General features: G+C 52.1%; 1 protein-coding gene across 1 annotated transcript; it reads right to left on the reverse strand.

Annotated features, from left to right (window-relative positions):
* Positions 1–303: 303 nt before the first annotated feature.
* LOC139247279 (diacylglycerol kinase epsilon-like) lies at positions 304–19,712 on the reverse strand. Its single transcript, XM_070871588.1, has 7 exons — positions 19,301–19,712; positions 9,229–9,372; positions 6,941–7,098; positions 3,513–3,561; positions 1,929–2,042; positions 1,430–1,501; positions 304–543 (listed from the first exon to the last, which is right to left on the reverse strand). Exons 1-7 carry the CDS (start codon positions 19,457–19,459, stop codon positions 412–414), a joined length of 828 nt encoding a protein of 275 aa, XP_070727689.1. The 5' UTR covers positions 19,460–19,712; the 3' UTR covers positions 304–411.
* Positions 19,713–22,267: the final 2,555 nt, after the last annotated feature.

Raw genomic sequence — 22,267 nt, forward strand, 5'->3', positions numbered from 1 at the left:
TGCTGACTCTCCACTCTCCCCCCCCCCCCCCCCTGAAGGTGCTGACTCTCTTTCCCCCCCCCCTCCCCTGAAGGTGCTGACTCTCCACTCTCCCCCACCCCCCCCCCTGAAGGTGCTGACTCTCTTTCCCCCCCCCCCTCCCCTGAAGGTGCTGACTCTCCCCCCACCCACCCCTCCCCTGAAGGTGCTGACTCTCCCCCCACCCACCCCTCCCCTGAAGGTGCTGACTCTCCCCCCACCCACCTCCCCCCCTGAAGGTGCTGACTCTCCACTCTCCCCCCCCCCCCCCCCGAAGGTGCACAGTGCAGGGCCTGCAGCAGCTCACGTGGTGGGTGCGGGACTCACTCTGCCGCACCCCCAAACCGCAGGACCCCGGGGCCCGAGGGGAGATTTGAGCCGACTAATGCGAGTTTACCTGGCAGGGGGGCAAGGCTTGCTCCCCATCCCTTCCCAAAGCCGGCAGCCACCTCCCCAGTACGCAATGTTCAGAACAATGATCCCCTCCAGCCTTGGCAGTGCAACCCTCTCGCCATCCAGCTCCAACTGTGGGGGAAGAGCAGAGAATGAAGGATCCGCAGAGACAGCAGAGGCAGAGTTAGCCGGACAATAAACCATCGGTGGGGGGGATAGAGAGGGGTCGGGCCGGCCAGGGGGCGGGGGATAGTGAGGGGTCGGGCCGGCCAGGGGGCGGGGGATAGTGAGGGGTCGGGCGGGGGAGGGGAATAGTGAGGGGTCGGGCGGGGCGGGGGAATAGTGAGGGGTCGGGCGGGGGAGGGGAATAGTGAGGGGTCGGGCGGGGCGGGGGAATAGTGAGGGGTCAGGCGGGGGAGGGGCTGGGCAGGGAGGAAGGGCCGGGTGGGGGTCAGGGGGAGGGGCCGGGCGGGGGTCAGGGGGGAGGGGCTTGGCAGGGGTCAGGGACTGGGCAGGGGTCGGGGAGAGGGGCTGGGTGGGGGTCAGAGGGGAGGGGCTGGGGTCAGGGGGGAGGGTCTGGGCAGGGGTCAGAAGTGCAATAAGTAAAAGGGCTGACTGACGCTCTGCCTCGTCTCTAATAAAAGACTTACATTTATATAGCGCCTTTCGCATCCACAGCCAATGAAGTACTGGTGGTCAGTGTAGAAAACCAGGCAGCCAATTGGCGCATAGGAAGATTCCAAACACAGCAATGAAATAATGACCAGATTTAGTGATGTTGAGGGTAATGTTTGGCCTGGACACTGGGGAGAACTCCCCTGCTCTTCCAATCGTGTCCGTGAGAGCAGATGGGGCCTCGTTTCACCCCCCCTCCCCCTCGCCGAACCCGGCGACCCCCCCCCGACCCCGGCCCCCTCCCCAAACCCACCCCCCCACGGTTATCTCGGAAATCGCAGCAAGGTTCCGGAGTGCAGTCAGTGCCCGATGTACGGACCAAGCCGGGCAGTGGGGAACTCACCTCGATCTTCTGGTCCAGGTCCTTACAGGCCTGAACTAAACAGTCCCTGGTCCCATAGAAGAAATAAATGACCTTCACAAAACAGAGAAAGGAACATGAGAGATCCCAGAATCAAGCGAAGTGCAGGAAAACATTTCAATCAGCCACCACCCACACTCACCGCATGGGCACAGAGTGCTTCAACACGCAACTTGCTCGCTGGATACACAGATCGTGACGGCATCGCCAAGCTTGGTACATGGCTCACACCTTTACCTGCTCCGACACTCAGTCCCACCATTGCTGGACATTTGTTCTCGGGCAGGTACAGCACGCGGTTAGATACAGAGTAAAACTCCCTCTACACTGCTTCTCGAGGATTATACTGTGATCCCCCCCACCCCCCCCTCAGGGGTGAGACTGGACACGGCAGCAGTGCTGATGACCTCACCATTCAGTGACCCTGCTGCATCCTCACCTTCTGGGTCGCTCAGGGTTACAGGGTTACATACTCACTCACCTTATTAAAAATCCGGTTGGAGAACAGGAAGGGACTTTGTTGCCTGCGCTCGTGAAAGTTTAAAGCCATGAGGGCATCAGGCCCAATCGAGAAGTAATTGTTCATCGAGTAAACCTGGAAGGGAAGAGCAGGAACAGACTGAGAACATCCAAGGGAAGCTGAGCCCCACTCACAGGCAGCACACCCTGGGGCACTCGCATCCCGCTCCTCACCCCCACCCCCCGGTACAGGAGTGTAGTGACACTCCCCAGGTGGGGAGAGAGTCAGCACCTTCAGGGGAGGGGGGAGAGAGTCAGCACCTTCAGGGGAGGGGGGAGAGTCAGCACCTTCAGGGGAGGGGGGAGAGAGTCAGCACCTTCAGGGGAGGGGGGAGAGAGTCAGCACCTTCAGGGGAGGGGGGAGAGTCAGGACCTTCAGGGGAGGGGGGGGGGGAAAGAGTCAGCACCTTCAGGGGAGGGGGGAGAGTCAGCACCTTCAGGGGAGGGGGGAGAGTGTCAGCACCTTCAGGGGGGGGGGGAGAGTCAGCACCTTCAGGGGAGGGGGGAGAGAGTCAGCACCTTCAGGGGAGGGGGGAGAGAGTCAGCACCTTCAGGGGAGGGGGGAGAGAGTCAGCACCTTCAGGGGAGGGGGGAGAGAGTCAGCACCTTCAGGGGAGGGGGGAGAGAGTCAGCACCTTCAGGGGAGGGGGGAAGAGAGTCAGCACCTTCAGGGGAGGGGGGAGAGAGTCAGCACCTTCAGGGGAGGGGGGAGAGTGTCAGCACCTTCAGGGGAGGGGGGAGAGAGTCAGCACCTTCAGGGGAGGGGGGAAGAGTCAGCACCTTCAGGGGAGGGGGGAGAGAGTCAGCACCTTCAGGGGAGGGGGGAGAGTGTCAGCACCTTCAGGGGAGGGGGGAGAGAGTCAGCACCTTCAGGGGAGGGGGGGAGAGTCAGCACCTTCAGGGGAGGGGGGAGAGAGTCAGCACCTTCAGGGGAGGGGGGAGAGTGTCAGCACCTTCAGGGGAGGGGGGAGAGAGTCAGCACCTTCAGGGGAGGGGGGAGAGTCAGCACCTTCAGGGGAGGGGGGAGAGTGTCAGCACCTTCAGGGGAGGGGGGGGGGGAAGAGAGTCAGCACCTTCAGGGGAGGGGGGAGAGAGTCAGCACCTTCAGGGGAGGGGGGAGAGAGTCAGCACCTTCAGGGGAGGGGGGAGAGTCAGCACCTTCAGGGGAGGGGGGAGAGTGAGCACCTTCAGGGGAGGGGGGAAGAGTCAGCACCTTCAGGGGAGGGGGAGAGAGTGAGCACCTTCAGGGGAGGGGGGAGAAGAGAGTGTCCACCTTCAGGGGAGGGGGGAGAAGAGAGTGTCCACCTTCAGGGGAGGGGGGAGAGAGTCAGCACCTTCAGGGGAGGGGGGAGAGAGTCAGCACCTTCAGGGGAGGGGGAGAGAGTGAGCACCTTCAGGGGAGGGGGGAGAGTCAGCACCTTCAGGGGAGGGGGGGGGGGGGAGAGAGAGTGTCCACTTTCAGTGAGCGAGTGGCAAACGGCTGGTGAGTGGGCGGGGGCTGGCCGAGCTCCGGGGCGCGAGGGAGAGAGTGGGACAGCAGCGTTACCTTGGGTCTGTGGAAGCTGTAAAATCCTTTCATCACTCGCACTCTCCACCTGTGGGAAAATTACAGATTCAGACTTTGTCCCGTAATATTTTCTTTCCCTTTGAGGGGGGGGGGGGTTGTGAGAGGGGGGCGGGGGCGGAGAGGGGGCTGAAGAGGGATAGTGAGAGAGAGAAGAGGGGGGAGAAGGGGGGGGTGAAGAGGGAAAGAGAGAGAGGACCAGCGCACAAGATCCCAAAACACAAGTCAGTGTAAGCTGTGCTGGGTGTTCTGCGAGGAGTGGATATGAAGCTGAACTGGTTGCAGTGCTCAGAGAGTTAAATGCCAAGCAGACATGTGTACAGGGCCCGAGTTATGTAAACACAGCTGCACTGTGGTGGCAAACACTAACCCCATTGTAGAAAGTCAGCACTGACAATGCAGGGCTTGTACCCAGTGCTCCACTACACGTGGAGTGTCAGGGGTCCCGTGCCTCTCCGCCCCTGCCGTGGCTCTTCAACTGTCGAAACCCTCGCCCGTGCCTCTCACCACAAGACTCGACTATTCCAACGCTCTCCTGGCTGATCTCCCACCCACTAAACTTCAGCTTTGCTGCCCATAACTCGGATTGAGTCCCATTCACCCATCGCTCTGCTCGTTGACCTACACTGGCTCCCGGTCATGTTTAAATCCCTCTATGGCTTTGCGAGTCTGCATCTGTGTAGCCTCCTCCAGCCTTACAACACCCACCCCAAACACACTATTCCTTCAACTCTGACCTCTGGTGCAACCCCAACCTTTGCCCTGTGTGTCAGCTGTGGCCCAGTGGGTAGCACTCTCGCCTCGGAGCTGTGTGTTCAAGTCCCACTCCCGAGACTGGAGCACATAAATCTAGTACTGAGGGACGGCCGTACTGTCGAAAGTGCATCCTTAAACCGAGGCCCCGTCTGCTCTCTCTGGTGGACGTAAAAGATCCAATGGCATTATTTCGAAGAAGGGCACGGGAGTTATCCCCAGTGTCCCGGGCCAATATCTATCCCTCAATCAACAGCGTGGTTGTGAAAGGTGCCATATAAATGAAAATCTTTGTTTTATTTCTCTCTTTAATCGCCCCTCCCCTTTGCCACCCCTCCTCAGACCCCCTCCATCGGACCATCCTTATAACCCACCTGTGCCCAGAGACCTGATCCTCTCACTCAGTGCCCTGTTGTCTGGTTACACCTTTGTGAACCACCCTGGGATGGTTTTTATTAAAAGGCACGAAATAAATATACGTCGCTTGTGTTACTTCCTGATCTAACTGTAATATTTCTCCATCACTCATAGAATCACAGAAAGAGCCATTGGGCCTGTCGAGTCCGTGCTGACACTCAGCCAGTCCCACTCCCCCGCCCTTTCCCCGTAGCCCGGCAAATGTTTTTCTGTCAGATATTTATCCAACTCCCTTTGAAAGCCACGATTGAGTCTGCCTCCACTACCAGCTCAGGCCGTGCATTCCAGATCCTAACCACTCGCTGCGGTAAAACGTTATTCCTCATGTTGCCTTTGGTTCTTCTGCCAATCACCTTAAATCCGTGTCCTCTGGTCCTCGACCCTTTGGCCAATGGGAACACTTTCTCTCGATCTACTCTGTCCAGACCCCTCATGGTTTTGAACACCTCGATCAAATCTCCTCTCAACCTTCTCTGCTCCAAGGAGAACAACCCCAGCTTCTCCAGTCTATCCACGTAACTGAAGTCCCTCATCCCTGGAACCATTCTGGTAAATCTTTTCTGCTCCCTCTCTAAGACCTTCACATCCTTCCTAAAGTGGGGTGCCCAGAATTGGACACAATACTCCAGTTGGGGCTGAACCCGTGTTTTATACAGGTTCAGCATCATTTCCACACTTTTGTACTCTATACCTCTATTTATGAAGCCCAGGATCCCTTTTTTTTAAGCTTTTTTTTTTTAAACCACTTTCTCAATCTGCCCTGCCACCTTCAACGGTTTGTGCCCATATACCCCGGGGTCTCTGTTCCTGTACCCCTTTAGGATTGTACCCTTTAGTTTATATTGCCTTTCCTCATTCTTTCTACCAAAATCTATCACTTCATATTTTCCTGCGTTAAATTCCATCAGCCACGAGCCCGCCCATCCCACCAGCCTGTCTGTGTCCTCCTGAAGTCTATCACTACCCTCCCCACTGTTCACTATATTTCCAAGTTTTGTGCCATCTGCAAATGTTGAAATTGTGCCCTGTACACCCACATCCAAGTCAGTAATATATATCGAGAAAAGCCGTGGTCCCAGTACCGACCCCGGGGAACACCACTGTATACCTTCCTCCAGTCCGATAAACAACCGTTCCCCACTACTCCCTGTTTCCTGTCACTGAGACAATCCCGTATCCAGGCTGCCATTGTCCCTTTTATTCCATGGGCTTCAACTTTGCTGCAAGCCTATTATGTGGCACTTTATCAAACGCCTTTTGGAAATCCATGTACACCACATCAACCGCATCACCCTCATCAAAAAACTCAAATCAAGTTGGTTAAACACGATTTGCCTTTAACAAATCCGTGCTGGCTTTCCTTAATTAATCCACACGTGTCCAAGTGACTGTTAATTTTGTCTCTGATTATTGTTTCTAAAAGCTTCCCCACTCCCGAGGTTAAACTGACCGGCCTGTAGTTGCTGGCTTTATCTTCACCCCTTTTTTGAACAAGGGTGTAACATTTGCAATTCTCCAGTCCTCTGGCACCACACCGTTTCTAAGGAGGATTGGAATATTACGGCCAGTACCTCCGCAATTTCTTCCTTCACTTCCCTCAGCATCTTCGGATGCATCCCACCCGGTCCTGGTGACTTATCTACTTTAAGCCTTTCTAGTACCTCCTCTTTTTATTCCATCAAGTATCTCCTCTACCTCCTCCTTTACTATGTTAATGGCAGCATCCTCTTCCTTGGTGGAGACTCGTTTAGTCCCTCAGCCATACCCTCTGCCTCCACGTGTAGGTCTCCTTTTTGGTCCCTAATCAGCCCCACCCTCCTCTCGCTGCCCACTTACTTTCCCCCTCGTGGGAATGTACCTCGACTGTACCCAAACTATTTCCTCTTTAAAGGCAGCCCATTGTTCCATGACAGTTCTGCCTGCCAATCTTTGATTCCAGTTTACCCGGGCCAGATCCGTTCTCATCCCACTGAAATTGGCCTTCCCCCATTTAAACATTTTTATTCTAGATTGCTCCCTGTCCTTTTCCATAGCTAATCTAAACCTTCTGATACTATGATCGCTATTCCTTAAATGTTCACTGACACTTGACCCACCTCACTCCCCAGACCCAGATCCAGCAATGCCTCCTCCCTCGTTGGCCCGGAAACACACCGATCAAGAAAGTTCTCCTGAACACACTTCAGAAATTCTTCCCCCTCCCTAACCCAATCTAACCACAATATTTTCCCAGGACTCACCGATCTAACTTTGTTGTCTGTCCATCCAGAACGTCCTGTAAGATCATTTCTGCTGAGATGTCCCCAGCATATCCTGCTCCCCAGCCGAGAGTGTTCGACAAGTCATTCCCGGTTCCCAGGGGGAGAATAGCAACGTGAGGGATGTACTGGTCCTGTCCCTGGACAAGAAGAGCATCAGGATTAACTGCCAACGATAACCACAGACGGGATCGGGCATCACCAACAACAGGACACAAATCAGAGATTCAGAAACAGTCTGCTGCAAAACCAGAAATAATTTTACCCAAAATAGGCTTTGTACCTGCCCTGGGAGTGTTTGATGGGACAGTGTAGAGGGAGCTTTACTCTGTATCTAACCCGTGCTCTACCTGCCCTGGGACTGTTTGATGGGACAGTGTAGAGGGAGCTTTACTCTGTATCTAACCCGTGCTCTACCTGCCCTGAGAGTGTTTGATGGGACAGTGTAGAGGGAGCTTTACTCTGTAAAATATAGAACTTACAGCACAGAAACTGGCCTTTCAGCCCAACTATTCCATGCCAGCACTCGAACCTCCTCATCTCACCCTATCAACATGTTTTCTATTCCTTTATCCCTCATGTGTTTATCCAGCTTCCCCTTAAATGCATCGATGCTACTCACCTCAATCCCTCCCTGTGGCAGCTAGTTATGCTCTTCCCCACAAGTGGAAACATTCTCTCTGTATCCACGCTATCAAAACCTTTCATCATTTTCAAGACCTTTATTAGGTAACCCCTCAGCTTTTTCTTTTGTAGAGAAAAAAGCCCCAGCCTGTTCATCCTTTCCCGATAGACGCAACCTCGCAGTTCTGGTATCATTCATGTAAATCATTTTTGTGCCCTGTCCAGTGCCTCTATATCCTTGTTATAATATAGAGATCAGAACTGTTCACAGTACTCCGTGTGGTCTAACCAAGGTTAGACACAAGTTTAACATAACTTCCCTACTTTTCCATTCTATCCCTCCAGAAATGAACCCCAGAGCTGGGTTTGCTTTTTATGGCCTTATTAACCTGCGTCGCTGCTTTTAGTGATCGGTGTATTTGTGGTCTGTCTATTTAAATACAAAGATTTAAAGTAATTGGTAGGAGGGTTAGAGGGGATTTGAGGGCAAATTTCTTCACCCAGAGGGTGGTGGGTGTCTGGAACTCGCTGCCTGAAAGGGTGGTAGAGGCAGAAACCCTCACCACATTTAAAAGCTATTTGGATGTGCACTTGGTGCTGTAACCTACAGGGCTACAGACCAAGGGCTGGAAAGTGGGATGAGGCTGGGTAGCTCTTTGTCGGCCAGCGTGGACACGATGGGCCGAATGGCCTCCTTCCATGCTGTAAATTTCTATGATTCTATACTCCCGGATCCCTTTGCTCCTCTAACCCATTTAGATTCTTATTTTCCAAGTAAAAGGTTGACCTAATTTTCCTTACTAAAAACGAATACCCCACACTTACCGACAGTGAAATTCATTTGCCAATTATGTGCACATTCAGCAAGTCGATTAATGTCTTCCTGTAATTTATTGCCTTCCCCCTCTGTATTAACTATCCCGCCCCCAATTCTGAATCATTCGCAAATTTAGAAATTGTGTTTTTGATTAATCGTTAATATAAATTGTCAACAACAGTGGGCCCAGCACTGATTCTTGTGGGACCCCTTCTGCCAGGCTGAAAAGCTACCCTTTACCCCTACTCTCTGTCTTGCAGCCAGCTAGCGATCCATTCTGCTACTTGTCCCCAGACTCTGCATGGTCTGACCTTATTCATTAGTCCGTTATATGGCAGCTTATCGAAGGCCTTTTGGAAATCTAGATATATTACATCTACTGCAATGCCCTTGACTACTCTCTGTGTTACCTCCTCAAAGAATTCAATGAGGTTGATCAAGCTAGACTTTCCCATTTGAAATCCATGCTGACTTGTCATTATTATATTTTGATTTCTAGATGTTCCTCTATATTCTCCTTTAGTAGGGATTCCATTATTTTTCCGACCATGGATGTCAAGCTGACTGGTCTAAAATTCCTGGACATGTTCTATCTCCTTAAATATAGGTATTACGTTAGCTATTCACCAATCCTCTGGCACTACACCGTTATCTAATGAATGATTAAATATGTGCAATAGTGCCTCTATCTCATCCCTTGATTCTTTTGGAATGTGCAGATGTAATCCATCCTGACATGGGCTTTTATCCTCTTTTAAATTTGATCAGGGTATATAATATTTCTCCTCCTTTTATTTAAATGCGGTTATATAATTTCAAATTTTCTAACCTTGTATTTCATCTCATCAATGGCATCCAAGACCCAGCGCACCGTGCCATCGCCACCACAAACCAGTACTCTGGCTGCATGGTTGGGCAGGAGGGTACACAGCTGCAGAGCTTTCCGTGGAGTCGCAGATCCCAGATCCACAACCTGCCAAGGGAAATGATCATTGTTCAGGACCGAAGCCAGAGGCGTTTCACTAATCACACGCCGCAGCACACACAAACGTGTCTCACACACACACACACACACAAACACACACACAAACACCACGCACACACACAAACACACACACACAAACACACACACACACACCACACACAAACACACACACAAACGTGTCTCACACACACACAAAAACACACACACACAAACGTGTCTCACACACACACACACAAACGTGTCACACACACACACACACACACACAAACACCACGCACACACACAAACACACACACACACCACAAACACACACACAAACGTGTCTCACACACACACGCAAACACACACACACGTGTCTCACACACACACACAAACACACACAAACACAAACAAACACCACGCACACACACAAACACACACACACACACAAACACACACAAACGTGTCTCACACACACACACACACCACATACACAAACACACACACCACACACAAACACCACACACACACACCACGCACACCACACACAAACACACACACACCACACACAAACACACCAACACACACAAACACACCACACACACACACAAACGTGTCTCACACACACACACACCACACACACACAAACACCACGCGCGCACACACACACAAACCACACACACACCAACACACAAACACACACACACAACCACGCACACACACACAAACCACACACAAACGTGTCTCACACACACACACACACACACACACACAAACGTGTCTCACACACACACAAACCACACACACACAAACACCACACACACACCACACACACACACACACAAACACCACACACACACACACACACAAACACACAAACACCACACACACACAAACACACAAACACCACACACACACAAACACACCACACAAACACACCACACACACACAAACACAAACACACCACACACACACACACACAACCACACACACAAACACACACACACACACACACACACACACAAACACACCACACACACACACACACACAAACACACCACACACAAACACACAAACACAAACACCACACACACACAAACACACAAACACCACACACACACAAACACCACACACAAACACACAAACACCACACACAAACACCACACACACACAAACACCACACACACACAAACACACAAACACCACACACACCCACACACACACAAACACCACACACACACACAAACACCACACACACACAAACACACAAACACCACACACACACAAACACACAAACACCACACACACCCACAAACACACAAACACCACACACACACAAACACCACACACACAAACACACAAACACCACACACACACAAACACACAAACACCACACACACAAACACCACACACAAACACCACACACACACACACAAACACACAAACACCACACACACACAAACACACAAACACCACACACACACAAACACACACACAAACACACAAACACCACACACACACACACCACACAAACACCACACACAAACACCACACACACACAAACACACACATATTGGTCAGTAACTTTTAACATTGTTATTACCAGTTTAAGTGTATCTAAGGGTTAAGTCATGGCAGGAGAGCTCGGTCGGGTGTTATGCTCCTCCTGTACCATGTGGGAACTCAGGGACGCTTCCGGTGTCCCTGACGACTATGTGTGCGGGAAGTGTATCCGCCTCCAGCTCCTGACGGTCCGCGTTACGGAATTGGAGCTGAGGGTGGATTCACTCTGGAGCATCCACGATGCTGAGAATGACGTGAGTATCACGTGTAGTGAGTTGGTCTTACCGCAGGGAAAGGGTCCACAGCCAGATAGGGAATGGAAGACCAGCAGGAAGAGTAGAGCAAGGAAGGTAGTGCAGGGGTCCCCTGCGGTCATCCCCCTGCAAAACAGATACACCGCTTTGGGTACTGTTGAGGGGAATGACTCATCAGGGGAGGGCAGCAGCAGCCAAGTTCATGGCACCGTGGCTGGCTCTGCTGCACAGGAGGGCAAGAAAAAGAGTGGGAGAGCGATAGTGATAGGGGATTCAATTGTGAGGGGAATAGATAGGCGTTTCTGCGGCCGCAACCGAGACTCCAGGATGGTATGTTGCCTCCCTGGTGCAAGGGTCAAGGATGTCTCGGAGCGGGTGCAGGACATTCTGAAATGGGAGGGAGAACAGCCAGTTGTCGTGGTGCACATTGGTACCAACGACATAGGCAAAAAAAGGGATGAGGTCCTACGAAACGAATTTAAGGAGCTAGGAGCTAAATTAAAAAGTAGGACCTCAAAAGTAGTAATCTCGGGATTGCTACCAGTGCCACGTGATAGTCAGAGTAGGAATCGCAGGATAGCGCAGATGAATACGTGGCTTGAGCAGTGGTGCAGCAGGGAGGGATTCAAATTCCTGGGGCATTGGGACCGGTTCTGGGGGAGGTGGGACCAGTACAAACCGGACGGTCTGCACCTGGGCAGGACTGGAACCAATGTCCTCGGGGGAGTGTTTGCTAGTGCTGTTGGGGAGGATTTAAACTAATATGGCAGGGGGATGGGAACCAATGCAGGGAGACAGAGGGAAACAAAAAGGAGCCAAAAGCAAAAGACAGAAAGGAGATGAGGAAAAGTGTAGGGCAGAGAAACCCAAGGCAAAGAACAAAAAGGGCCACTGTACAGCAAAATTCTAAAAGGACAAAGGGTGTTAATAAAACAAGCCTGAAGGCTTTGTGTCTTAATGCAAGGAGTATCCGCAATAAGGTGGATGAATTAATTGTGCAAATAGATGTTAACAAATATGATGTGATTGGGATTACGGAGACGTGGCTCCAGGATGATCAGGGCTGGGAACTCAACATTCAGGGGTATTCAACATTCAGGAAGGATAGAATAAAAGGAAAAGGAGGTGGGGTAGCATTGCTGGTTAAAGAGGAGATTAATGCAATAGTTAGGAAAGACATTAGCTTGGATGATGTGGAATCTATATGGGTAGAGCTGCAGAACACCAAAGGGCAAAAAACGTTAGTAGGAGTTGTGTACAGACCTCCAAACAGTAATAGGGATGTTGGGGAGGGCATCAAACAGGAAATTAGGGGTGCATGCAATAAAGGTGTAGCAGTTATAATGGGTGACTTTAATATGCACATAGATTGGGCTAGCCAAACTGGAAGCAATACGGTGGAGGAGGATTTCCTGGAGTGCATAAGGGATGGTTTTCTAGACCAATATGTTGAGGAACCAACTAGGGGGGAGGCCATCTTAGACTGGGTGTTGTGTAATGAGAGAGGATTAATTAGCAATCTCATTGTGCGAGGCCCCTTGGGGAAGAGTGACCATAATATGGTGGAATTCTGCATTAGGATGGAGAATGAAACAGTAATTTCGGAGACCATGGTCCAGAACTTAAAGAAGGGTAACTTTGAAGGTATGAGGCGAGAATTGGCTAGGATAGATTGGCGAATGATACTTAGGGGGTTGACTGTGGATGGGCAATGGCAGACATTTAGAGACCGCATGGATGAAGTACAACAATTGTACATTCCTGTCTGGCGTAAAAATAAAAAGGGGAAGGTGGCTCAACCGTGGCTATCTAGGGAAATCAGGGATAGTATTAAAGCCAAGGAAGTGGCATACAAATTGGCCAGAAATAGCAGCGAACCTGGGGACTGGGAGAAATTTAGAACTCAGCAGAGGAGGACAAAGGGTTTGATTAGGACAGGGAAAATGGAGTACGAGAAGAAGCTTGCAGGGAACATTAAGGCGGATTGCAAAAGTTTCTATAGGTATGTAAAGAGAAAAAGGTTGGTGAAGACAAACGTAGGTCCCCTGCAGTCAGAATCAGGGGAAGTCATAACGGGGAACAAAGAAATGGCGGATCAATTGAACAAGTACTTTGGTTCGGTATTCACTAAGGAGGATACAAACAACCTTCCGGATATAAAAGGGGTCAGAGGGTCTAGTAAGGAAGAGGAACTGAGGGAAATCTTTATTAGTCGGGAAATTGTGTTGGGGAAATTGATGGGATTGAAGGCAGATAAATCCCCAGGGCCTGATGGCCTGCATCCTAGAGTACTTAAGGAGGTGGCCTTGGAAATAGCGGATGCATTGACAGTCATTTTCCAACATTCCATTGACTCTGGATCAGTTCCTATGGAGTGGAGGGTAGCCAATGTAACCCCACTTTTTAAAAAAGGAGGGAGAGAGAAAACAGGGAATTATAGACCGGTCAGCCTGACCTCAGTAGTGGGTAAAATGATGGAATCAATTATTAAGGATGTCATAGCAGTGCATCTGGAAAATGGTGACATGATAGGTCCAAGTCAGCATGGATTTGTGAAAGGGAAATCATGCTTGACAAATCTTCTGGAATTTTTTGAGGATGTTTCCAGTAAAGTGGACAAAGGAGAACCAGTTGATGTGGTATATTTGGACTTTCAGAAGGCTTTCGACAAGGTCCCACACAAGAGATTAATGTGCAAAGTTAAAGCACATGGGATTGGGGGTAGTGTGCTGACGTGGATTGAGAACTGGTTGTCAGACAGGAAGCAAAGAGTAGGAGTAAACGGGTACTTTTCAGAATGGCAGGCAGTGACTAGTGGAGTGCCGCAAGGTTCTGTGCTGGGGCCCCAGCTGTTTACATTGTACATTAATGATTTAGACGAGGGGATTAAATGCAGTATCTCCAAATTTGCGGATGATACTAAGTTGGGTGGCAGTGTGAGCTGCGAGGAGGATGCTATTAGGCTGCAGAGTGACTTGGATAGGTTAGGTGAGTGGGCAAATGCATGGCAGATGAAGTATAATGTGGATAAATGTGAGGTTATCCACTTTGGTGGTAAAAACAGAGAGACAGACTATTATCTGAATGGTGACAGATTAGGAAAAGGGAAGGTGCAACGAGACCTGGGTGTCATGGTACATCAGTCATTGAAGGTTGGCATGCAGGTACAGCAGGCGGTTAAGAAAGCAAATGGCATGTTGGCCTTCATAGCGAGGGGATTTGAATACAGGGGCAGGGAGGTGTTGCTACAGTTGTACAGGGCCTTGGTGAGGCCACACCTGGAGTATTGTGTACAGTTTTGGTCTCCTAACTTGAGGAAGGACATTCTTGCTATTGAGGGAGTGCAGCGAAGGTTCACCAGACTGATTCCCGGGATGGCGGGACTGACCTATCAAGAAAGATTGGATCAATTGGGCTTGTATTCACTGGAGTTCAGAAGAATGAGAGGGGACCTCATAGAAACGTTTAAAATTCTGACGGGTTTAGACAGGTTAGATGCAGAAAGAATGTTCCCAATGTTGGGGAAGTCCAGAACCAGGGGTCACAGTCTGAGGATAAGGGGTAAGCCATTTAGGACCGAGATGAGGAGAAACTTCTTCACCCAGAGAGTGGTGAACCTGTGGAATTCTCTACCACAGAAAGTAGTTGAGGCCAATTCACTAAATATATTCAAAAGGGAGTTAGATGAAGTCCTTACTACTCGGGGGATCAAGGGTTATGGCGAGAAAGCAGGAAGGGGGTACTGAAGTTTCATGTTCAGCCATGAACTCATTGAATGGCGGTGCAGGCTAGAAGGGCTGAATGGCCTGCTCCTGCACCTATTTTCTATGTTTCTATGTTTCTATGTTTCTAAACACCACACACACAAACACACAAACACAAACACCACACACACACAAACACCACACACACACACACACACACACCACACACAAACACCACACACACACAAACACCACACACACACAAACACCACACACCACACACAAACACCCCGCTGCAGCTCTCACATAAATACTGCAACGTAGTTATAGAGCATCTTTAACGTAGTAAAACGTCCCAAGGTGCTTCACAGGAATGTTTTAAGACAAAACAAATACATTTGAGCCACACGAGAAGAAATTACAGCAAGTGACCAAAAGCTTGGTCAAAGAGGTAGGTTTTAAGGAGCGTCTTAAAGGACGAAAAAGAGGTAGAGAGGCGGCCATGGCCACAGAGAGAATTGCCGATGCTAAAGCTAGTGTCAGTGTTTATGCAGGTGTCAGCCGTGGCTCAGTGACAAGACTCTCTCAAGGTCGTAGGTTCAAGTTCCACTCCAGAGACTTGAGCCCATAATCCAGACTGACACTTCTAGTGCAGTACTGAGGGAGCCCCGCACTGTCAGAGGGGCAGTACTGAGGGAGCCCCGCACTGTCAGAGGGGCAGTACTGAGGGAGTGCCGCACTGTCGGAGGGGCAGTACTGAGGGAGCCCCGCACTGTCAGAGGGGCAGTACTGAGGGAGTGCCGCACTGTCGGAGGGGCAGTACTGAGGGAGCGCCGCACTGTCAGAGGGGCAGTACTGAGGGAGCGCCGCACTGTCAGAGGGGCAGTACTGAGGGAGTGCCGCACTGTCGGAGAGGCAGTAGTGAGGGAGCGCTGCACTGTCGGAGAGGCAGTACTGAGGGAGCCCCGCACTGTCAGAGGGGCAGTACTGAGGGAGTGCCGCACTGTCGGAGGGGCAGTAGTGAGGGAGCGCTGCACTGTCGGAGGGGCAGTACTGAGGGAGCGCCGCACTGTCGGAGAGGCAGTACTGAGGGAGCCCCGCACTGTCAGAGGGGCAGTACTGAGGGAGTGCCGCACTGTCGGAGGGGCAGTAGTGAGGGAGCGCTGCACTGTCGGAGAGGCAGTACTGAGGGAGCGCCGCACTGTCAGAGGGGCAGTACTGAGGGAGCCCCGCACTGTCAGAGGGGCAGTACTGAGGGAGTGCCGCACTGTCGGAGGGGCAGTACTGAGGGAGCGCCGCACTGTCAGAGGGGCAGTACTGAGGGAGTGCCGCACTGTCAGAGGGGCAGTACTGAGGGAGTGCTGCACTGTCGGAGGGGCAGTACTGAGGGAGTGCCGCACTGTCAGAGGGGCAGTACTGAGGGAGTGCCGCACTGTCAGAGGGGCAGTACTGAGGGAGTGCTGCACTGTCAGCGGGCAGTACTGAAGGAGTGCCGCACTGTCGGAGAGGCAGTACTGAGGGAGCGCCGCACTGTCAGAGGGGCAGTACTGAGGGAGCGCCGCACTGTCGGAGGGGCACTACTGAGGGAGTGCCGCACTGTCGGAGAGGCAGTACTGAGGGAGCGCCGCACTGTCAGAGGGGCAGTACTGAGGGAGTGCCGCACTGTCGGAGAGGCAGTACTGAGGGAGCGCCGCACTGTCAGAGGGGCAGTACTGAGGGAGCGCCGCACTGTCGGAGGGGCACTACTGAGGGAGCCCCGCACTGTCAGAGGGACAGTACTGAGGGAGTGCTGCACTGTCGGAGGGGCAGTACTGAGGGAGCGCCGCACTGTCAGAGGGGCAGTACTGAGGGAGCCCCGCACTGTCAGAGGGGCAGTACTGAGGGAGTGCCGCACTGTCGGAGGGGCAGTACTGAGGGAGCGCCGCACTGTCAGAGGGGCAGTACTGCGGGAGCGCCGCACTGTCAGAGGGGCAGTACTGAGGGAGTGCCGCACTGTCGTAGGGGCAGTACTAAGGGAGTGCCGCACTGTCGGAGGGGCAGTACTGAGGGAGTGCCGCACTGTCGGAGGGGCAGTACTGAGGGAGTGCTGCACTGTCGGAGGGGCAGTACTGAGGGAGTGCCGCACTGTCGGAGGGGCAGTACTGAGGGAGCGCCGCACTGTCAGAGGGGCAGTACTGAGGGAGCGCCGCACTGTCAGAGGGGCAGTACTGAGGGAGTGCCGCACTGTCGGAGAGGCAGTACTGAGGGAGCGCCGCACTGTCGGAGGGGCAGTACTGAGGGAGTGCCGCACTGTCGGAGAGGCAGTACTGAGGGAGCGCCGCACTGTCAGAGGGGCAGTACTGAGGGAGCGCCGCACTGTCGGAGGGGCAGTACTGAGGGAGTGCCGCACTGTCGGAGAGGCAGTACTGAGGGAGCGCCGCACTGTCGGAGGGCAGTACTGAGGGAGTGCTGCACTGTCGGAGGGCAGTACTGAGGGAGCGCTGCACTATTAGAGATGCCATTTTTTTGGGTGAGACTTTAAACCGAGGCCCGGTCTGCCCACTGAGATGGATGTAAAAGATCCCATGGCACTATTCAAACACGAATATGGGAGTTCTCCCCATGTTCTGCCCTCCCCCATCCCCATAACACTGGTTGTTCATTCAATGTTAGAATTGACATGTCGCTGATATTGTGTGAAATGTGGAGCCTGGATGAGGTGCTCTATAAACACAGACCTTCCTGTCATTCACTTGTGGTCAGGAATCCCAGAGGGTCTAGTAAGGAGGAGGAACTGAGGGAAATCCTTATTAGTCGGGAAATTGTGTTGGGGAAATTGATGGGATTGAAGGCCGATAAATCCCCAGGGCCTGATGGACTGCATCCCAGAGTACTTAAGGAGGTGGCCTTGGAAATAGCGGATGCATTGACAGTCATTTTCCAACATTCCATTGACTCTGGATCAGTTCCTATGGAGTGGAGGGTAGCCAATGTAACCCCACTTTTTAAAAAAGGAGGGAGAGAAAACAGGGAATTATAGACCGGTCAGCCTGACATCGGTAGTGGGTAAAATGATGGAATCATAGCAGCGCATTTGGAAAGAGGTGACATGATAGGTCCAAGTCAGCATGGATTTGTGAAAGGGAAATCATGCTTGACAAATCTTCTGGAATTTTTTGAGGATGTTTCCAGTAGAGTGGACAAGGGAGAACCAGTTGATGTGGTGTATTTGGACTTTCAGAAGGCTTTCGACAAGGCCCCACACAAGAGATTAATGTGCAAAGTTAAAGCACATGGGATTGGGGGTAGTGTGCTGACGTGGATTGAGAACTGGTTGTCAGACAGGAAGCAAAGAGTAGGAGTAAATGGGTACTTTTCAGAATGGCAGGCAGTGACTAGTGGGGTACCGCAAGGTTCTGTGCTGGGGCCCCAGCTGTTTACACTGTACATTAATGATTTAGACGAGGGGATTAAATGTAGTCTCTCCAAATTTGCGGATGACACTAAGTTGGGTGGCAGTGTGAGCTGCGAGGAGGATGCTATGAGGCTGTAGAGTGACTTGGATAGGTTAGGTGAGTGGGCAAATGCATGGCAGATGAAGTATAATGTGGATAAATGTGAGGTTATCCACTTTGGTGGTAAAATCAGAGACAGACTATTATCTGAATGGTGACAGATTAGGAAAAGGGGAGGTGCAACAAGACCTGGGTGTCATGGTACATCAGTCATTGAAGGTTGGCATGCAGGTACAGCAGGCAGTTAAGAAAGCAAATGGCATGTTGGCCTTCATAGCGAGGGGATTTGAATACAGGGGCAGGGAGGTGTTGCTACAGAGTTGTACAGGGCCTTGGTGAGGCCACACCTGGAGTATTGTGTACAGTTTTGGTCTCCTAACTTGAGGAAGGACATTCTTGTTATTGAGGGAGTGCAGCGAAGGTTCACCAGACTGATTCCCGGGATGGCGGGACTGACCTATCAAGAAAGACTGGATCAACTGGGCTTGTATTCACTGGAGTTCAGAAGAATGAGAGGGGACCTCATAGAAACGTTTAAAATTCTGATGGGTTTAGACAGGTTAGATGCAGGAAGAATGTTCCCAATGTTGGGGAAGTCCAGAACCAGGGGTCACAGCCTAAGGATAAGAGGTAAGCCATTTAGGACCGAGATGAGGAGAAACTTCTTCACCCAGAGTGGTGAACCTGTGGAATTCTCTACCACAGAAAGTTGTTGAGGCCAATTCACTAAATATAGTCAAAAAGGAGTTAGATGTAGTCCTTACTACTAGGGGGATCAAGGGGTATTGCGAGAAAGCAGGAATGGGGTACTGAAGTTGAATGTTCAGCCATGAACTCATTGAATGGCGGTGCAGGCTAGAAGGGCCGAATGGCCTACTCCTGCACCTATTTTCTATGTTTCTATGTTTCTCCAGAATGTTACCTGAATGGGATTGAGGAGGCTTCGGAATTCTCCCATCAAATCCTGCGTCATGTTTCCACTGCGGGGGTTCACGAGGACCAGAACCGGGGTCCAGTTTTCTGCACACATGTAGGCAAACTGCAGGAAGGAAGGCGACATGAGGAGGGTGACCAAGAACATGAGACCAGCGCAGAGCTCGATACAGGCGTACCCGCCAACCGGCAGGGATCTTTCCGATGTCTTTCCTAGATTGTGGTAAACACCCCGACTGGTTCACGAGTATCCTGGGCAGGAAAGCTGCCAACCTTACTCGGTCTGGCCTATATGTGACTCCAGTCACACACACAGAATTACACAGAGTGTACAGCACAGAAACAGGCCATTGGGCCCCACCACTCCGTGCTGGGGTTTATGCTCCACTCGAGCCTCCTCCCACCCTCTTCATCTCCCCCATCAACATAACCCTCTAATGCTTGCTCCCTCACGTGTTTATCTAGCTTCCCCCTTGAATACATCTATGCTATTCACCTCAACTAGTCCCTGTAGCAGACGCTCCATTTCTCACTAATCGTAATGTGTTGATGCTTAACACCTCGCGAGACCCAATAGGGGCATCTGGGGACGGACAATAAACTCTGACCTGGCCTGTGATGCCCACATCCCAAGACAGAGGAACGAATCGAGGAAGAAATGAATGAACACAGAAAGGAAGTAACAGGAAGGAAGGAAGAAGCGAAAGAATTAATGAGGGAAGGAGTGAGGGCGCGAGGGAAGGAGTGAGGGCGCGAGGGAAGGAGTGAGTGAGTGAGGGAAGGAGTGAGTGAGTGAGGGAAGGAGTGAAGAAATGGAGTGAGTGAATGAAAGAATGAATAAATGAATGGAGTGACTTAAGGAAAGGAGTGACAGTGAGTGAGAGAGTGAATGAGTGAGTGTGAGTGAGAGAGTGAGTGTGAGTGAGTGAATGAGTGGGATGGAGTGAGTGAGAGAGTGTGAGGAATGGAGTGAGAGAGTGAGTGAGTGTGAGTGAGTGAGTGTGAGTGAGTGAATGAGTGGGATGGAGTGAGTGAGAGAGTGTGAGGAATGGAGTGAGAGAGTGAGTGAGTGTGAGTGAGTGAGTGTGAGTGAGTGAATGAGTGGGATGGAGTGAGTGAGAGAGTGTGAGGAATGGAGTGAGAGAGTGAGTGAGTGTGAGTGAGTGAGTGAGTGAGTGAGTGAGTGTGAGTGAGTGAGTGTGAGTGAGTGAGTGTGAGTGAGTGAGTGTGAGTGAGTGAGTGAGTGTGAGTGAGTGAGTGAGTGTGAGGGAGTGTGAGTGAGTGAGTGTGAGTGAGTGAGTGTGAGTGAGTGAGTGTGAGTGAGTGAGTGTGAGTGAGTGAGTGTGAGTGAGGGAGTGTGAGTGAGGAGTGTGAGTGAGGGAGTGTGAGTGAGGGAGTGTGAGTGAGGGAGTGTGAGTGAGGGAGTGTGAGTGAGGGAGTGTGAGTGAGGGAGTGTGAGTGAGGGAGTGTGAGTGAGGGAGTGTGAGTGAGGGAGTGTGAGTGAGGAGTGTGAGTGAGGGAGTGTGAGTGAGGAGTGTGAGTGAGGGAGTGTGAGTGAGGGAGTGTGAGTGAGGGAGTGTGAGTGAGGGAGGTGTTGAGTGGGAGGGAGTGTGAGTGAGGGAGTGTGAGTGAGGGAGTGTGAGTGAGGGAGTGTGAGTGAGGGAGTGTGAGTGAGGGAGTGTGAGTGAGGGAGTGTGAGTGAGGGAGTGTGAGTGAGGGAGTGTGAGTGAGGGAGTGTGAGTGAGGGAGTGTGAGTGAGGGAGTGTGAGTGAGGGAGTGTGAGTGAGGGAGTGTGAGTGAGGGAGTGTGAGTGAGGGAGTGTGAGTGAGGGAGTGTGAGTGAGGGAGTGTGAGTGAGGGAGTGTGAGTGAGGGAGTGTGAGTGAGGGAGTGTGAGTGAGGGAGTGTGAGTGAGGGAGTGTGAGTGAGGGAGTGTGAGTGAGGGAGTGTGAGTGAGGGAGTGTGAGTGAGGGAGTGTGAGTGAGGGAGTGTGAGTGAGGGAGTGTGAGTGAGGGAGTGTGAGTGAGGGAGTTGTGAGTGAGGGAGTGTGAGTGAGGGAGTGTGAGTGAGGGAGTGTGAGTGAGGGAGTGTGAGTGAGGGAGTGTGAGTGAGGGAGTGTGAGTGAGGGAGTGTGAGTGAGGGAGTGTGGTGAGTGAGGGAGTGTAGTGGGAGTGTGAGTGAGTGAGTGTGAGTGAGGGAGTGTGAGTGAGGGAGTGTGAGTGAGGGAGTGTGAGTGAGGGAGTGTGAGTGAGGGAGTGTGAGTGAGGGAGTGTGAGTGAGGGAGTGTGAGTGAGGGAGTGTGAGTGAGGGAGTGTGAGTGAGGGAGTGTGAGTGAGGGAGTGTGAGTGAGGGAGTGTGAGTGAGGGAGTGTGAGTGAGGGAGTGTGAGTGAGGGAGTGTGAGTGAGGGAGTGTGAGTGAGGGAGTGTGAGTGAGGGAGTGTGAGTGAGGGAGTGAGTGTGAGGGAGTGTGAGTGAGGGAGGTGAGTGAGGGAGTGAGTGAGTGTGAGGGAGGGGAGTGTGTGTGAGGGAGGGAGTGTGAGGAGTGTGAGGGGAGGGAGTGGTGAGGGAGGGAGGGAGTGAGTGTGGGGGGGGGAGAGAGGGAGTGCGTGTGGGGGAGAGAGGGAGTGAGTGTGGGGAGAGGGGAGTGAGTGTGGGGGAGAGAGGGAGTGAGTGTGGGGAGAGAGGGAGTGAGTGTGGGGGGAGAGAGGGAGTGAGTGTGGGGGAGAGAGGGAGTGAGTGTGGGGGAGAGAGGGAGTGAGTGTGGGGGAGAGAGGGAGTGAGTGTGGGGGAGGGAGTGAGTGAGTGTGGGGGAGGGAGGGAGTGAGTGTGGGGGAGGGGGGAGTGGTGTGGGGGAGGGAGGGAGTGAGTGTGGGGGAGGGAAGGGAGTGAGTGTGGGGAGGGAGGGTGAGTGTGGGGGAGGGAGGAGTGAGTGTGGGGGGAGGGAGGGAGTGAGTGTGG

Source organism: Pristiophorus japonicus, unplaced genomic scaffold (genome assembly GCF_044704955.1).
Source record: "Pristiophorus japonicus isolate sPriJap1 unplaced genomic scaffold, sPriJap1.hap1 HAP1_SCAFFOLD_2670, whole genome shotgun sequence".
NCBI classification, from domain to species: Eukaryota; Metazoa; Chordata; class Chondrichthyes; family Pristiophoridae; genus Pristiophorus; species Pristiophorus japonicus.

What these genes read in the sequence shown, in the direction of transcription:
- LOC139247279 (XM_070871588.1), bottom strand. Translation starts at nt 19,459, where the DNA reads ATGTTCTTGGTCACCCTCCTCATGTCGCCTTCCTTCCTGCAGTTTGCC. An exon ending in GCCTCCTCAATCCCATTCAG is followed by an intron (nt 9,373 to 19,300) that starts GTAACATTCTGG and finishes TTCCCTTGGCAG; the next exon opens with GTTGTGGATCTGGGATCTGC. An exon ending in ACAGCTTCCACAGACCCAAG is followed by an intron (nt 2,043 to 3,512) that starts GTAACGCTGCTG and finishes CTTCCCTTCCAG; the next exon opens with GTTTACTCGATGAACAATTA.